This window comes from Balaenoptera acutorostrata, chromosome X (assembly GCF_949987535.1).
Source record: "Balaenoptera acutorostrata chromosome X, mBalAcu1.1, whole genome shotgun sequence".
NCBI lineage: Eukaryota > Metazoa > Chordata > Mammalia > Artiodactyla > Balaenopteridae > Balaenoptera > Balaenoptera acutorostrata.
This window is the reverse complement of record NC_080085.1, coordinates 132,206,376-132,224,066: the sequence shown is the minus strand read 5'-3', so window position 1 is coordinate 132,224,066 and position 17,691 is coordinate 132,206,376. Positions and strand designations below refer to the sequence as shown.

General features: G+C 49.1%; 1 protein-coding gene across 1 annotated transcript in view; it reads left to right on the top strand.

The window, feature by feature from the left end:
- The window catches only part of LOC130706211 (transketolase-like protein 1), a 43,408-nt gene that overhangs the window by 1,341 nt on the left and 24,376 nt on the right, over positions 1–17,691 (top strand). The window contains exons 2-6 of the mRNA XM_057537521.1: positions 3,107–3,204; positions 4,863–5,054; positions 5,136–5,263; positions 6,492–6,685; positions 9,801–9,965. Of these exons, the coding sequence (XP_057393504.1) occupies positions 3,107–3,204; positions 4,863–5,054; positions 5,136–5,263; positions 6,492–6,685; positions 9,801–9,965 (777 nt within the window). The remainder of the gene's footprint in view (positions 1–3,106; positions 3,205–4,862; positions 5,055–5,135; positions 5,264–6,491; positions 6,686–9,800; positions 9,966–17,691) is intronic.

Here is a 17,691-nt window from a genome sequence, read left to right as displayed (position 1 = left end):
AACTGAATAACTATAGGTGTACAAACAAAGTATGGGTGTTTAGAGCTTTACTTTAAAAAAGGGAAAGATGTGGGAATTCCCTGGTGGTCCAGTGGTTAGGACTCCACGCTTTCACTGTTGGGAGCCTGGGTTCAATCCCTGGTCAGGGAACCAAGATTCCGCAAGCCGCACAGCACAGCCAAAAAAAAAAAAAAAAAGATGCCTAGACTATCCCATAACCGCTGCTATCATATAATCAGAGTCATTGGCCTTAGAGGGATAGAGAGACTTTCTGGCGTGTAGCCTCAGGCTGGGCTCTACTCATTTGCCAGATTTGTGTGTTCATCAGACTTACACAGCAGATAAAGTTTGAAGACAAGAAAAAACACTCAGGGGACTTCCCTGGTGGCGAAGTGGTAAAGAATCCACCTGCTGGGCTTCCCTGGTGGCGCAGTGGTTGAGAATCTGCCTGCCAATACAGGGGGACACGGGTTCGAGCCCTGGTCTGGGAGGATCCCACATGCCGCGGAGCAACGAAGCCCGTGTGCCACAACTACTGAGCCTGCGCGTCTGGAGCCTGTGCTCCGCAGCAAGAGAGGCCGCGATAGTGAGAGGCCCATGCACCGCGATGAAGAGTGGCCCCCGCTTGCCACAACTAGAGAAAGCCCTCGCACAGAAACGAAGACCCAACACAGCCAAAAATAAGTAAATTAATTAATTAATTTAAAAAAAAATATATATATATATATAAAAGAATCCGCCTGCCAATGCAGGGGACACGGGTTCGAGCCGTGGTCTGGGAAGATCCCACATGCTGCGGAGCAACTAAGCCCGTGCACCACAACTACTGAGCCTGCGCTCTAGAGCCCACGAGCCACAACTACTCAGCCCACGTGCCACAACTACTGAAGCCCGTGCGCCTAGAGCCCGTGCTCCGCAACAAGAGAAGCCGCTGCAATGAGAAGCCCGTGCACCGCAACTAGAGAAAGCCCACATGCAACAACGAAGACCCAATGCAGCCAAAAATAAATAAAATAAATAAATTTAGTTTAAAAAAAAAAACACTCAGGAGCATAGTCCATCTTGGCTCTGGTTGGGAATGGAGTAAATGGACTCGCTAGAGGCCGAGAAGCCAGGGTCTCCATAATCTGTGCTCCCGGGGCAGGAGTGTCTATGTAGACAGCTGCATGAGGAGGCCGCTTGCTAAGGCCTGGCCATGGCACTGACTGAGGTGCTCATGATCTCTCCGTCCACCACCCAGGCCTTAGTTTTTGTTTTATCAGCTCTTTTGTTTTCTTTAGCCAAGGAGGCTTGGGAAGTAACCAAAAAGCCTTCTTGTAATTTGTTCTTGAAGCACACTTTGTGTCAGAACAAAGATGAGAAGTACCACCTGGAAGAGAAAGCTTTCTTTCCTGGGTGCCCTCAGCAGCTTGTGTGCATCTTTATTCTTGGCCCCTCAGTTGTGAGTGTCCCCCCCACAGCGAAAGGATTCTTAGGAAAGGAAAGGGAACCCATGTGGGCGTGCTTCCACCATGCCAGACATCATGCTGATGCCCCACCAATCTTCTCAAGTAATCCTACAGCCTCTTGCTTCCTGAACGGGGCTTTCCTCACCATCATACCCAGAGAGCAAAGCCTTATGGAAGTGGGCTTACTTGTCCCCTGCGTTAAAGCTGGGGGGAAGTGGAGTTGGTCTGAGTGTAGAGCGCAGGCTCACTCCAAGGGCACGTAAGGCACCTGGGAGCCAGAGCTTGTTACAGGAGTAAAATAGGAGCTGTAGGGAGAAAGACTAAGCTAGCGATGTTGTCAAGAGAGACTTCAGTGGGACAGTTCTCGGGGCTAGAGATGCAAAACAAATCTGTGAGGGCACAAAGCACGTAGAGAAAGTTAAGGAAGGTCAAGAGCCCCAGGAAGAGCAGAACAGTAGGGTGGAGCAAGACAGGAGAGGGATCTGAGACTAACAAGTACCATCCACTCATCCGTGGTAGTGACAACACAAACCAGTCTCTGAATGGAGCTGACATCTGAATGGAGGAAGGGGGCAGACAAGAAACAAACCCAGAAATAGCATGTCAGATGGGGCTGAGTATCCTAGATCCAAGGGAAGTGGAGGGCAGGTACTAGGTGAAAGAGATGGTCCAGGAAAGCCTTGGTGTTGACATTTGAGCAGAGACTTGGAGGGTGTGAGGGAGTGAGCTGTGCCCTTATTTAGGCACAAGCACTGAGCACTCGGGGGAGAGGGGGCCACACGTGCTAAAGCCCTGAGGCAGGCATGTGCGTGGCGGGTTCAAAGGACATCCAGGAGGCCAGGCACCCGGAGCAGTGGGAGGTGATGGGGGTCTGGAGTGAACAGGCCACTGCAAGAACTTGAGCTCTACTTGACGTTAGATGACAAGACCTTGGACAGTTCTCCGCAGCGATTGAGGGGCGGGCTTCGGTTTTATCGTGCTCCGCCTGGTGGCTGTGTTGAGAACGACTGTGGAGGGAAGCAGGGAGGCCACTGCTCTGACAGAGGCAAGAGATGTTTGTGGCCAGGCCAAGATGGTGGCAGCAGAAGTGTTGAATAAGTTCGCTATCTCTTGAGAAGCTTGGGAGCGAGTGAGGCCTCAGTGCAGCAGACCTTTGGCACTGGCACCACCTTGTGGCCCTCAGAGGGCCACACTCTCTCCGTGGGACCGTGATAGCCTGTGCGTACAAGCAGGTCAGTGGGGATAAATGGAGTGGTGGTAGAAAGTGACTTATTTCTAGCATAACCTCCTACATCACCACTTCCCAAATCTCAGTTGACTTGAGTTTTACAAACCAGGGAAATTGAAATCTTCTTCAGTGTTTCTAGTTTCTGTTTAAGAGTCCATATTCTCCAAAAACATTGAACATCTGGTCTGTATACAGCTAGATAAAAGGTCTTGTGGAAATGGCAAGACTTCTGCTTATGTTTTTTTCTGCTTTGCTCTTGGGCTCTGTTTAGACTGCTGTGTGCAGAAGCTTCCCACTTCTATGTTGTCAGAGCTCCAGTTGCCCTCACCAGCTGCATGGATTACCTGAGACTCTGTTGTCTTTGTGACGTTGATCTGACACTTTGAGGTGCATGAGGGTGTGTAGATTCATTTGGTGCTTTCTCTTACAGAGTCTGTCGTTTGTTAATGTGGCAACTGGATGGCTGGGGGAAGGACTGGGGGTCGCGTGTGGGATGGCATATACTGGCAAGTACTTTGACAAGGCCAGGTAAGGCGCTTACCCAGAAACCACTTAACTGTTCCCACCCCACCCCACCCCCAGCACTTTGGCTTTATTTATCGCTTATTAGTTTGGGAAGACAGTGATTGTGTTAAAAGTTCAGGTTACCAAGTACTCAAGGAGTAAAAAGAAATCATATTTCATGAAGCGGTTCTAGCATCTCCTGTTGGGTTCTAAGTGCTGCCTGCAGTATAGAAATCAGTTCATTAGGGACTTCCCTGGTGGTCCAGTGGATAAGACTCCGCACTCCCAATGCAAGGGGCCCAGGTTCGATCCCTGTTCAGATAACTAGATCCCACATGCATGCCGCAAGTAAGAAGCCCACATGCTGCAACTATGAGCCCACATGCCACAACTGTAGGATCCCGCATGCTGCAACTAAGACCCGGCACAGCCAAAATAAATAAATAAATATTTTAAAAAAGAAAGAAAACAGTTCATTAGGATTCAAGTCTAAGTTTTTTTAAAACATTTATTTATTTACTTGTTTGTTTATTTAGCTAGCTAGCTAGCTGCGCCGGGTCTTAGTTGCAGCATGCGAGGTCTTCAGTGGTGGTACGCAAGGTCTTAGCTGCAGCATTGTGGGATCTAGTTCCCTGACCAGGGATCAAACCCGAGCCCCCTGCATTGGGAGTGCGGAGTCTTACCCACTGGACCACCAGGGAAGTCCTAGGATTCAAGTTTTTACTAAGAGAGACATCTTCCTGTTTCCCATATCTCAGTGAGCTTCACTGTAGAGTGAACAGATGGTGTATTTGCCTTTCCATTGGGGACCCCTACATGTTAATCAAAGGTCTCTTTTTCTGGAATGGTCCACCTTCCTGAAGACAGGCAGATCCATGCCTTTCTTGCAGGGGTGTGTGCCCAGGTGCTGCTGATGTAGGAGCAGCAAGATGGGGGATCCTGGGGGGCTCAGGGTTGGCCATGATGGTGTGCATGTTCTACTCCCATGGTTCACCCAGGGTGCCTGAGTCTGCAGCCCCTCGGTCCCAGGTTCCAGCCCAGGTGGCCCCTCTGGAGGCACTTTGTTGTGCTTCCTCCACTGTTGACCTTTTTCATCTCTCACTGTTGCCTCTGTTAGTCCCTATCCTGTGGCTAATCACTTTTTTTATACCTCATTTATAGCATTTTGGGGGGGGTCTGGGTTGTGTTTTAGTGCTTTAAACATTTCATGTTTCTGCTGCGGAGGAGTTTAATATTTGTAACAGAACATACGCTCCTGAGGTAGGATGTTTTGATTGTTATTATTGTATATAAATTTGTAAGATCAGAAATAGAAGGTGGCAGTGCTTAACATGGAGCTTATCAAGAAACCATATATGTAAATGTTTGGGCATTTAAGGGAGCTGCCTTCTCCCCATCCGCTCTTATTCGTCGGGCCCAGGGAAGTGGCAGAAGAACGTAGAAATTACTTTTACAGCTAGAATGAGAAGACTAGCCAAAGGTGCAGCCCATGTCGTGAGGCCCAAGCTTTTAAAGCTGTGTTTCCTCAGCTGTGGAATTTGGGCAGCGTTGACAGGGAAAATTGTCTTAGGTCTGAAGCAGCTGCTTCTGTCTCCTCCTTTGTTTCTCTCCATGAAATATATTTGCTCGAGCTGCCCAGAGGAGCCCCAGGCACGGTCCTAACGTCTCTCGGCTTGCCCCAGCTACCGGGTGTTCTGCCTCATTGGAGGTGGCGAGTCCTCGGAAGGCTCCGTCTGGGAGGCCATGGCCTTTGCTTCCCACCACAGTCTGGACAACCTCGTGGCCATCTTTGACGTGAATCGCCTGTACCACAGCGGCACCCTGCCCCTCAAGCACTGCACAGACGTCTTTCAGAAGCGCTGTGAAGCCTTTGGGTAACTGTCCTGTTTTGTGGCACCTTCTTTCCGCCCCATCCCCCCTTCGCCTTCTAACCTGGCCCACTTCTCGCTTGACAGGTGGAATACTTTCGTGGTGGATGGCCGCGATGTGGAGGCACTGTGCCAGGTGTTCCAGCAGGCGGCTCAAGTGAAGAGCAAGCCCACTGCTATAGTTGCCAAGACCTTCAGGGGCCACGGCATGCCACGTAAGGAAGTGTTGCTTTTCTGCTTGTGGTTGTCAAAAACCTCTGCCTAGCATATGAGGTGGAGGGAGGCTTAGGCTAGCTGGGCAGACAGCTGACTTCACGCACAGTGATTACGCCTGTGACTTGCGCCCAGCGCTCTTGCTCTTTCTCATGCTTGTAGATAGCAGATCTGGTTAGGGCAAGGGGGAGGGAGCCCAGACCCCCAGCAAGCGAGCGCAAGGGAGCGGCTGAGAGGATAGTCCCTCAGTTAGAGGACCAGCAGGGAGCCATCTCCACGGGAGTTCAGAGCCAGAGGGGGGCTGAGCGTGAGCAGATACGTAAACATGAGTGTACGTGCCTGCGAGCGCCCTAGCCTGTGCCCACGCTACCTGGGAGGACACACAGGCCACTAGTAAAGCAGCGCCTCTGGGAAAGGTAACTGTGGAACTGAGGGTCGGGGAAGGGAGGGGGTTTTGAAAGTCTTAACTTCTTGCAGATTTCAAAGTGGACCTCTGAAGTTGTTCATCTCAAGTATAAATAGTTGCAGTAGGTGTGATCCCTGGTGTGTTTTTAGTGTTGACATTTTAGAATAAAACTCTTCTATGACTCCTTCTCAAAATACAGTCTTATTCTGGTACCCCCGTTCAGTAAATGACGACTGGACCAGTTTGCTCCTGGCAGAAACCTGGGTATTGTCCTTGCCTCCACCTCTCCCTTATGTGCCCCCTACACACATACCCAGTCTTTCATCGATTCTGATTGATTCTGCTCCTGACGTACGTCTCAAGTCTGTTCGCTCCTCTCCATCTCTCTTGCCCAGGCCCAGTCACCTCTCCCTAACTGCAGTCTCCCCAAGCCAGCCCCCACATGACTGCCGTGGTGATCTTTCTACAACATGAATCTGATCAGTCACCATCCCCCTTCCAAACCCGTCAGTGGTTTCCCATCTTGCTTTGGACAGAACTCAGACTCCTTATACCCATAGGATCCTCCATGGTCTGCTCTGCCTGTCCAGCCTCATCTCCCTCACTCTCCCCTCCATTCACCAGCACATGGGCCAGTGGCCCCCTCAAGAGCCTCTCGGCCTTTGTCAAGGCTGTCTCCTGCGACTGCAGTACCATGTCAGGCCCCCTGTGCCAGCTTTTTACTCTGTGGCTGACATCTTTTCCATCTGGATGTCTTTCAGATGACCAAATAGGAGCTCATTAGATACTTAGGGAATGAATGTGTTTTATCCATTGGGTTGCAGAAGTTGAGGATTCAGAAAATTGGCATGAAAGGCCAATGCCAAAAGAAAGAGTGGATACAATTATCAAACTAATTGAGAGCCAGATACAGACCAAGAAGAAGCTTGACCCAAAACCCCCTGTTGAAGACTCGCCTCAAATCAACATCGCAGATATAGAAATGATCTCTCCACCTGCTTACAATGTTGGTGACATGGTAGGCAAACTGCTTTTTTCTCTGCTTTTCCTAAATACAGAGGACTCTGTTTACTCTGATCTCCAGGAATGAACAAATTGTTAGGTGATGTGGTATTTAACTAAAGATTATAAGCAATAAATATGGATTTACCTTCTCTTTTACTGTTTCTGATATTTATTCTTTGATTTCAAACTTAACTCAGGTCTGAATTTTCTTACCAGTCAGTCACTACTTATTTGTGTCCAGTGCTGTGCAACTTTTGTTTGCTTCTGTGTCTACTCAAAGGATGGGGGCCTGGCTGGATTGATCTGTTGGGCTTATTCCCTGGATTACACAAGGAAACACACCAATTCATCAAAGACCAGTTCTTCAAAAAGGAAACAAATTAGGCACGAAAGGCTGAACATAAAACCTTTCTGCTTTTTGTTACCATTTTTGTATTCAAAGTATGCAGGGTCTTCACAACCTAAGGAAATAAGGTGGTGAGCCTGGGAGGAAGGAAATACTTATTTATTTGGGGACATTTTGAGTGTTACTTACGTTTTCTTAGCCTGGTAATATGGGTTTAAAATAAATGAATTGACTATTTGAGAAATTAGAAAACAAATTTAAAAGCAGAAGAACGCTATTAATAAGGGAAAAGTACATATAAACAGAGGCTACTTTGGTAATATGTGTTAACACTTTAGCTGTTCACACCCTTCAAACTAGCAGTGCAACTCACAGGAATTTATCCTACAGAAACACCTGTGCAAGTGTGCAGAATAGAATGAATGTCAATTGCAGCATTGACTATGATGAAATGTTTATGTCTGGAAGGTAGGTGGGATTATGGGAGCTTTTCATTTTTTGAAAGAAGTGTATATATTTTACTAATAGGAAAAATTAAGGAAACAGGCCAGTTCGTAAAAAGTTAATGAATTAAAGAACAAGAAGTCACATTAATACACAAATCAAAGAGTTGGCTCTTTGAATTACTAATACAGTAGACAAACCATTATCTAGCCTACTTAAAGAGATGAAAATCATAAATGAATAAAATTAGTCACTAGAGGAGATAACCACAGATGCGGAAAACAGAATTTTGAGAAAACTATGCTAATTGGTATGAAAACCTGTAAAAAAAAAAAAAAAAAAAAAAAAAAAAAGGACCTCTTTTAGGAATACATAAAATACCAAAATTGACTAAAAAGACACAAAACACTTAAGTGGATCAACAGCCATAGAAAAATTTGAGAAAACTGTCCAAGAGTTGTACCTCCAAAGTGCCAGGCTCACTAAGTTGCAAGAGTGACTTAATTTTAACCTTCAAGGAATGGGTTAATTCCTAGGCTATTTCAAACCTTCTTGAATATGGAAAAAGCCATTTATGAAGCCAAAATGTTATAATGCTAGCCCAAAGGAAAAAACTACAGGCCAACCTCACTTATGAATATTGATGTAAAAATTCTAAATAAAATGTTCGCTGGTCTCAACTCAGTACCTTAAAGAGGTATATGAATCAGTGAAGTTCAAATTAGTAATGCATATCATTCCCCAGTATTAGGAGGGGGGAAATTATGATCATTAACAATTAAAGACTCAGTCCTGACAATGAAAAGGCAAGCCTATTTGCAGGTGGTAGAGTTGTATGTCTGGAAAGCCCAAGAGAATCGAGAGAAAATGGTTAGAAATAAGAGGAGTCCAGAACGAGAACTTGTAGCAAAACTAATATACAAAGATTGATTCTTATATTAATAAAATGGAGAGATTATCCCTTTTACAATGGCAATGAAAACTAAAATAACTAAAAATAAACTTAAGTATATAAGGTCTATGTTAAGATACTTATAAAACTATAGCCCTAAAAGAAGCTCACATGCCTTGTATGCATGAGATGCTCACCAAGTATTTGTGAGTAGACCATTGCCAAAAGGATGCCACACAAACCTGTCATTTCCCTTACCTCTGGGGAGAGGAACTGGGAGAGCAGGAGGAAGATGGCCTTTTCACTCGATATCCTTTCATAACCTGACTTTTGTACTCATCTACATGAATTGCCTGTTTTAAAAAATATTTTTAGGAGTGTTTAGATGAATGAACAAAGACAAATGAGGAGGCAAACCTTGTTTTTTTAAATAACAGCTTTATTGAGATAATAAAGCTATATAAAGCTATAGATTTCTATATAATCTACCCATTTGAAATGTACAATTCAATGGTTTTTAGCATACTGACAAGAGTTGTGCAACCATCACCACACTCAATCTTACAACATTTCCGTCATCCCAAAGAGAAACCCTATACCCATTAGCAGTTACTCTCTATTCCCACCCAGCCCCTAGTAACTGCTAATCTACTTTCTGTGTCTGTGGATTTGCCTATTCCAGACATTTCATGTAAATGGGATCATATAATATGCAAAGTTTTGAGTCTGGCTTATTTCACTTAGCACTGTGTTCTCGAGGTTCATCCGTGTGGTGGCAGTACTCCATTTTATGGGTATATCATATGTTTTATTTATCCATTCACCTGTTGCTGGGCATTTGGGTTGTTTCTGCCTTTTGGCTATTGTGAATAATGCTGCAATGAACATTTGTGTACAACCTTTCGTATAGATGTATTTTTCTCTTGGGTATATACCTAGGAGTAGAATTGCTGGGTCGTAGTAATTCTGTTTAACTCTTTGAGGAAATGCCAAGCCTTGTTTTTTTTAATAGAAAAACTCAATATTGTAAGGGTGTCAGTTCTCCCCTAAATTAATCCATAGATTGAGTCCAATCTCAAACAATATCCTAATGGAATTGTTTATTATTTGTATTATGTTTCTAAAGTTCTACATTTTAATATTTACAGTGAGTATTATCAGTTTTATAGTTAAACACTCACAGAGGCATTTGCATTTTGGGAAATGTAAATTTTTAAATCAACTATAGGAATGGGACAGAAGAATAAATTTATTTGGGGGAAATTGATACCCAGTGAGCCAAGTATGGATTTAAAATTGGCTAGCAGTCCTTTTTTATGACCCTAAAGGAGATTATTGGTGAATCACAAATTTGCTTTCTTCATTAAGGTAGATGACAGTTTATAATTCTACCAATTCACCTTCCTTCTAAACCCATTCTAAGAAACTCTACTGTTTAACTTCCAGATAGCTACTCGGAAAGCATGTGGTTTGGCTCTGGCTAAGCTGGGCCATGCAAATGACAGAGTCGTTGTGCTGGACGGTGACAGCAAGAACTCCACCTTCTGTGAGGTATTCAAGAAGGAACACCCTGAGCGCTTCGTTGAGTGTTGTATTGCTGAGCAAAACATGGTATGTATGCTGGGGACATCCATCTTGAGTCTTCTCATTGACAAACAGTGGCCCACCAGACATAGGAGGGCTGCGCTGTGTTACAGTTTTTCTTTCCACTTACAAAAGCAAAGGAACTGGAGGAAAAAAGTGTCGGGGGAAACAAGTACAGAGCAGCCAGGCAGAGTCTGAGGGGTGACTTCCAGGACCGCAGGGAGGGGCTCCAGCCATCTGCCCTCAGGTCTCCAGGCCTAAAGCATGCCCAGCTCCCTGGTAGCTCTAGGTGACCCCACTCTTCCTGCCCTGCCCATCCCACAACCAGGCAATCCTACAACATCCCAGAGGCCAATAGATTGAAAGCTACAAGGGACTGTGGTTTTTCTCTCCACCTTGTTGCATGGGGCCTAATATATCCTAGATATTCAAATGTTGCCCTAATTGCAGCCTCAAGAACGTCAGTAGTGCTGTGGCCTTAGGTAGAGCTGTTCTGCTTCTCTGTGCTTCAGTCTCTTCCCAGGATGACATTCGCGCAGGAGTCCCTTATGCATGCACGTATCCGCACACACTCCCCTCGAGAGAGAGAAAGGGGTTTGTGCAAGTAAACGCCTTGACTTGTAAAGCTCTGTGCCACTGCAGAGGCCAGCGCACATGCACCTTCACATCGTAGAGGCCAAAAACAGCACTGGCCAGAAATCTATGGGCCAGCAGGCCTTACGTGACCACCAGAGAGATTGTATTTGGCACAAGTAGTATTTACAAATATTTTAAATTAGTTGTCAGCTTTTTTTTTCTTTTTTTTTTTTTTTCTTTTTTTTTGCCTGTACCATGTGGCATGTGGGATCTTAGTTCCCCGACCAGGGATCAAACCCGCGCCCCCCTGTGTTGGAAACACGGAGTCTTAACCACTGGACCGCCGGGGAAGTCCCAGTTGCCAGCTTTTAAAAGTCAGGAAATTTTATATGGAATCCAAATTTCTGGATTCTCTTGAAGAATGGGAAGATCTGGCAACATTGGGACGACATTCCTTCCTTCCTGCCACCAGTTAGCTGGAGCCAAGCAGGGGCCCCATTTAGATGGGGGTCCACAGCCAGCTCACCATGTCCCTGCGTCCTGCTGGCCCGCTCATTTGTTCACGGTGCTTCCCTGGCCCTGTCAGTGTTGGAATTTAAGCCCCCCTGTTCAGTAAAGTAGGTCATTGCAATTGTAAGAATATGTACATTTTTCTGTGGGTCTCATTAAGCTAAGCTGTTTCCATTTTGAATGGAAAAAAATACAATTCATAATTTTCTGAATTGAGCCACCTATCAAAAAGCTTGCTTCCTAACTCATTGATTCTTTCAGTCAGCAACTGAAGGCAACGAATAAAGCAGCAGCCAGCAAGTGGGTAGCATCCAGGGCTACCAGGTGAAACTGGTGACTACAGTGATAGCGTGACTAGGGCCAGTCAGCAGCAAGGTCTCAGAGGACGTGACGTTTAAGCTGAGACTTAAGTGACAAGGAGTCAGTCATGCGCAGATCTTTGGGGGACGGTATTCCCAGCAGGGGGCCCAGCTAGCTCTGTGGCACGCCCAAATCTGAGCTGTTCAGGGAGCAGAAGGGAGGGCTGCTGTGGAGAACAGCTTGCTGGGGGGAGCGGGGGAGGTGACAGGAGATGGCGACTTGGACCAGGGCAGCAGCTGTGGGGTTGGAGAGGAGCAGACTCATCCAGAATCTGCTTTGCCGGGAGAGTCGGCAGGATGCCATGGGGTAGGTGTCAGGGCAGGAACCAAGGCTGGCGCTAGGGCAGAGGCCAGAGCACCTGGGAGCGGAGGAGTGTTGCTTCCTGAGATGGACAAGACTGGGGGAGGAATGGGTTTTGGGAACGCAGTCAGGAGCTCTCTTTGGGCCCTGGGGTAGGGGGGTCAGGGTACCTGTTAGACTGGGGATGGGGGTGCCAGGTAGCTTAGAGGATAGATCATTTATCTCCAAATGTGTTTGCTTTCCAAACTGCTGAATGTGTTTTTCTAAACTAGATCTTTTTCTGCCTAGCTTTAAGTTAACATCTAAATTTTTCATCACAGATTTAAGTAGATGCAAAGGATATACTTTCCCGTATATTGAAATTTGTGACACTTTAACACTCAAATCATCCAATTACATGAAGGCTCTTTGTCAGAAATTAAATCCGTTTTTCTACTTGAATTCTTATTTCCGTTCTGCTTCCCCAAATATATTTATGCATGAAGGCCTTTTGTTGACAGTTCTTTTCTGCAATAAAAATATGCATATACATTGACAGTTTTTAAAAATTTTCTTATGTCCATAGGCCTTGGAGCATTACAATTTGTTTTCTTCTAGATTGAGCTACAGTTATAATTATTAGCTTGTGTAGCATTGGTTAAGTACACTTAAAGCTAGAATGAGACAAGTTTCAGAACAAAATCTATTCGTATTTTAATGATGTAAGTGCCAAGAAACCTTGTTTACATAAATAAGGTGATGGGAAGGGAAAGAGTTTTGTTGCGGCAACATCATTCAATTCATTTGAATTCCTTCCCAGTTATAAGCCAAAAATGACACAGTGATCTTTCATGTTAAGTTGTTGGTGGAAAATTATTTGTAAAGGGTTGACAGTTACATTAGGTTCTCTTTCAGTTTTGTTAAAAGAATTGGAAAACCCCTGACTTAAAAAAGAATTTGTTATCCAATCTTTTGAGTTCTGTAGTTTCTCAAGGCTGCTATGATTATTTCGAATTGTCCTTTCTGTTTTGATCCGGAGCTCTTACACTCCAGGGTGTTGCCCAACTGAAGGACCCAATGAGGGTGAGAGAGCGCCTTTCGGCAGTCAGTGACTGGGAGGCGATTATCAGGGAGACAGTGGGAAGTAGGCCCTGGGCCCTTTTGCTGGCAGACGGACATGGGAGTCAAGGATCTTGACGTTGAGACCAGCCACAGCCATGTGCCCCTTGGACGGTCTTTGTTTACCCCAAGATGTTCATCTTCTAGTTTGAAGCCTGCCAGGGTATGTGAGCCTGCCCTTCCAGCAGAGGTGAAGAATAGAGAGAGAGAGGCGTGGTTAGCATCAAGCACATCAGACTGACACAGTGGGACCATATGCTGGTTCCCTGTGGAGGGGGCAGATGAGGAGGAGTGTGGCCCGAGGCCCAGGACTCAGTCTAGGTGCGCCGCCCAGCAGAAGCGGCCTAGGCAGGGTCAGCAGCGTTCAGTGAGACAGCTGGTCTGTAGTGCTGGAGGCACCTGAGAGGCCAGGTAAGATGCAGACAGGGTCTGTAGTGCTGGGCGCTCCTGAGAGGCCAGGTACGATGCAGAGAGGGTCTGAGGTGCTGCAGGCTCCTGAGAGGCCAGGTACGATGCAGACAGGGTCTGTAGTGCTGGAGGCTCCTGAGAGGTCAGGTACGATGCAGGAAGGGTCTGTATTGCTGGAGGCTCCTGCGAGGTCAGGTACGATGCCGGCATGGTCTGTAGTGCTGGAGGCTCCTGAGAGGTCAGGTACGATGCAGACAGGGTCTGTAGTGCTGGAGGCTCCCGAGAGGTCAGGTACGATGCAGGCAGGGTCTGTAGTGCTGGAGGCTCCTGCGAGGTCAGGTACGTTGCAGGTATGGTCTGTAGTGCTGGAGGCTCCTGCGAGGTCAGGTACGATGCAGGCAGGGTCTGTATTGCTGGAGGCTCCTGAGAGGTCAGGTACGATGAAGACATGGTCTGTAGTGCTGGAGGCTCCTGAGAGGTCAGGTACGATGCAGGCATGGTCTGTATTGCTGGAGGCTCCTGAGAGGTCAGGTACGATGCAGGCAGGGTCTGTAGTGCTGGAGGCTTCTGAGAGGTCAGGTGTGATGCAGACAGGGTCTGTACTGCTGAAGGCTCCTGAGAGGTCAGGTACGATGCAGGCAGAGTCTGTAGTGCTGGAGGCTCCTGAGAGGTCGGGTGCGATGCAGACAGGGTCTGTAGTGCTGGAGGATCCTGAGAGGCTAGATACGATGCAGACAGGGTCTGTAGTGCTGGAGGCTCCTGAGAGGCCAGGTACGATGCAGGCAGTGTCTGTAGTGCTGGAGGCTCCTGCGAGGTCAGGTACAATGCAGGCAGGGTCTGTAGTGCTGGAGGCTCCTGAGACGTCAGGTGCGATGCAGACAGGTTCTGTAGTGCTGGACGCTCCTGAGAGGTCAGGTACGATGCAGACAGGGTCTGTAGTGCTATAGGCTTCTGAGAGGTCAGGTGCGATGCAGACAGGGTCTGTAGTGCTGGAGGCTCCTGAGAGGCTAGATACGATGCAGACAGTGTCTGTAGTGCTGGAGGCTCCTGAGAGGCCAGGTACGATGCAGGCAGGGTCTGTAGTGCTGGCGGCTCCTGAGAGGCCAGGTACGATGCAGGCATGCTCTGTAGTGCTGGCGGCTCCTGAGAGGCCAGGTACGATGCAGACAGGGTCTGTAGTGCTGGAGGCTCCTGAGAGGCCAGGTACGATGCAGACAGGGTCTGTAGTGCTGGAGGCTCCTGAGAGGTCAGGTACGATGCAGGCATGGTCTGTATTGCTGGAGGCTCCTGAGAGGTCAGGTACGATGCAGGCATGGTCTGTAGTGCTGGAGGCTCCTGAGAGGTCAGGTACGATGCAGGCAGGGTCTGTAGTGCTGGAGGCTCCTGCGAGGTCAGGTACGTTGCAGGTATGGTCTGTAGTGCTGGAGGCTCCTGCGAGGTCAGGTACGATGCAGGCAGGGTCTGTATTGCTGGAGGCTCGTGAGAGGTCAGGTACGATGAAGACATGGTCTGTAGTGCTGGAGGCTCCTGAGAGGTCAGGTACGATGCAGGCATGGTCTGTATTGCTGGAGGCTCCTGAGAGGTCAGGTACGATGCAGGCAGGGTCTGTAGTGCTGGAGGCTCCTGAGAGGTCAGGTGCGATGCAGACAGGGTCTGTAGTGCTGGACGCTCCTGAGAGGTCAGGTACGATGCAGACAGGGTCTGTAGTGCTATAGGCTTCTGAGAGGTCAGGTGCGATGCAGACAGGGTCTGTACTGCTGAAGGCTCCTGAGAGGTCAGGTACGATGCAGGCAGAGTCTGTAGTGCTGGAGGCTCCTGAGAGGTCGGGTGCGATGCAGACAGGGTCTGTAGTGCTGGAGGATCCTGAGAGGCTAGATACGATGCAGACAGGGTCTGTAGTGCTGGAGGCTCCTGAGAGGCCAGGTACGATGCAGGCAGTGTCTGTAGTGCTGGAGGCTCCTGCGAGGTCAGGTACAATGCAGGCAGGGTCTGTAGTGCTGGAGGCTCCTGAGAGGTCAGGTGCGATGCAGACAGGTTCTGTAGTGCTGGACGCCCCTGAGAGGTCAGGTACGATGCAGACAGGGTCTGTAGTGCTATAGGCTTCTGAGAGGTCAGGTGCGATGCAGACAGGGTCTGTAGTGCTGGAGGCTCCTGAGAGGCTAGATACGATGCAGACAGTGTCTGTAGTGCTGGAGGCTCCTGAGAGGTCAGGTACGATGCAGGCAGGGTCTGTAGTGCTGGAGGCTCCTGAGAGGTCAGGTACGATGCAGGCAGAGTCTGTAGTGCTGGAGGCTCCTGAGAGGTCAGGTGCGATGCAGACAGGGTCTGTAGTGCTGGACGCTCCTGAGAGGTCAGGTACGATGCAGACAGGGTCTGTAGTGCTATAGGCTTCTGAGAGGTCAGGTGCGATGCAGACAGGGTCTGTAGTGCTGGACGCTCCTGAGAGGTCAGGTACGATGCAGACAGGGTCTGTAGTGCTATAGGCTTCTGAGAGGTCAGGTGCGTTGCAGACAGGGTCTATAGTGCTGGAGGCTCCTGAGAGGCTAGGTACGATGCAGACAGTGTCTGTAGTGCTGGAGGCTCCTGAGAGGCCAGGTACGATGCAGGCAGGGTCTGTAGTGCTGGCGACTCCTGAGAGGCCAGGTACGATGCAGACAGGGTCTGTAGTGCTGGAGGCTCCTGAGAGGCCAGGTACGATGCAGACAGGGTCTGTAGTGCTGGAGGCTCCTGAGAGGTCAGGTACAATGCAGGAAGAGTCTGTAGTGCTGGAGGCTCCTGAGAGGTCAGGTACGATGCAGGCATGGTCTGTAGTGCTGGAGGCTCCTGAGAGGTCAGGTACGATGCAGACAGGTTCTGTAGTGCTGGAGGCTCCTGAGAGGTCAGGTACGATGCAGGCAGGGTCTGTAGTGCTGGAGGCTCCTGCGAGGTCAGGTACGTTGCAGGTATGGTCTGTAGTGCTGGAGGCTCCTGCGAGGTCAGGTACGATGCAGTCAGGGTCTGTATTGCTGGAGGCTCGTGAGAGGTCAGGTACGATGAAGACATGGTCTGTAGTGCTGGAGGCTCCTGAGAGGTCAGGTACGATGCAGGCATGGTCTGTATTGCTGGAGGCTCCTGAGAGGTCAGGTACGATGCACGCAGGGTCTGTAGTGCTGGAGGCTCCTGAGAGGTCAGGTACAATACAGGAAGAGTCTGTAGTGCTGGAGGCTCCTGAGAGGTCAGGTGCGATGCAGACAGGGTCGGTAGTGCTGGAGGCTCCTGAGAGTTCAGGTACGATGCAGGCAGGGTCTGTAGTGCTGGAGGCTCCTGAGAGGTCAGGTACGATGCAGGAAAGGTCTGTAGTGCTGGAGGCTCCTGAGAGGTCAGGTACGATGCAGGCATGGTCTGTAGTGCTGGAGGCTCCTGAGAGGTCAGGTACGATGCAGACAGGGTCTGTAGTGCTGGAGGCTCCTGAGAGGTCAGGTACGTTGCAGGCATGGTCTGTAGTGCTGGAGGCCCCTGAGAGGTCAGGTACGATGAAGACATGGTCTGTATTGCTGGAGGCTCCTGAGAGGTCAGGTACGATGCAGGCAGGGTCTGTAGTGCTGGAGGCTCCTGAGAGGTCAGGTACGATGCAGTCAGAGTCTGTAGTGCTGGAGGCTCCTGAGAGGTCAGGTGCGATGCAGACAGGGTCTGTAGTGCTGGACGCTCCTGAGAGGTCAGGTACGATGCAGACAGGGTCTGTAGTGCTGGAGGCTCCTGAGAGGCTAGATACGATGCAGACAGTGTCTGTAGTGCTGGAGGCTCCTGAGAGGCCAGGTACGATGCAGGCAGGGTCTGTAGTGCTGGCGGCTCCTGAGAGGCCAGGTACGATGCAGACAGGGTCTTTAGTGCTGGAGGCTCCTGAGAGGCCAGGTACGATGCAGGCAGGGTCTGTAGTGCTGGAGGCTCCTGAGAGGTCAGGTACGATGCTGACAGGGTCTGTAGTGCTGGACGCTCCTGAGAGGTCAGGTACGATGCAGGCAGGGTCTGTAGTGCTACAGGCTTCTGAGAGGTCAGGTGCGATGCAGACAGGGTCTGTAGTGCTGGAGGCTCCTGAGAGGCTAGATACGATGCAGACAGGGTCTGTAGTGCTGGAGGCTCCTGAGAGGCCAGGTACGATGCAGGCACGGTCTGTAGTGCTGGAGGCTCCTGAGAGGCCAGGTACGATGCAGGCACGGTCTGTAGTGCTGGCAGCTCCTGAGAGGCCAGGTACGATGCAGACAGGGTCTGTAGTGCTGGAGGCTCCTGAGAGGTCAGGTACGATGCAGACAGGGTCTGTAGTGCCTGAGGCTCCTGAGAGGCCAGGTACGATGCAGGCAAGGTCTGTAGTGCTGGAGGCTCCTGAGAGGTCAGGTACGATGCAGGCATGGTCTGTAGTGCTGGAGGTTCCTGAGAGGTCAGGTACGATGCAGGCAGGGTCTGTAGTGCTGGAGGCTCCTGAGAGGTCAGGTACGATGCAGGCAGGGTCCGTAGTGCTGGAGGC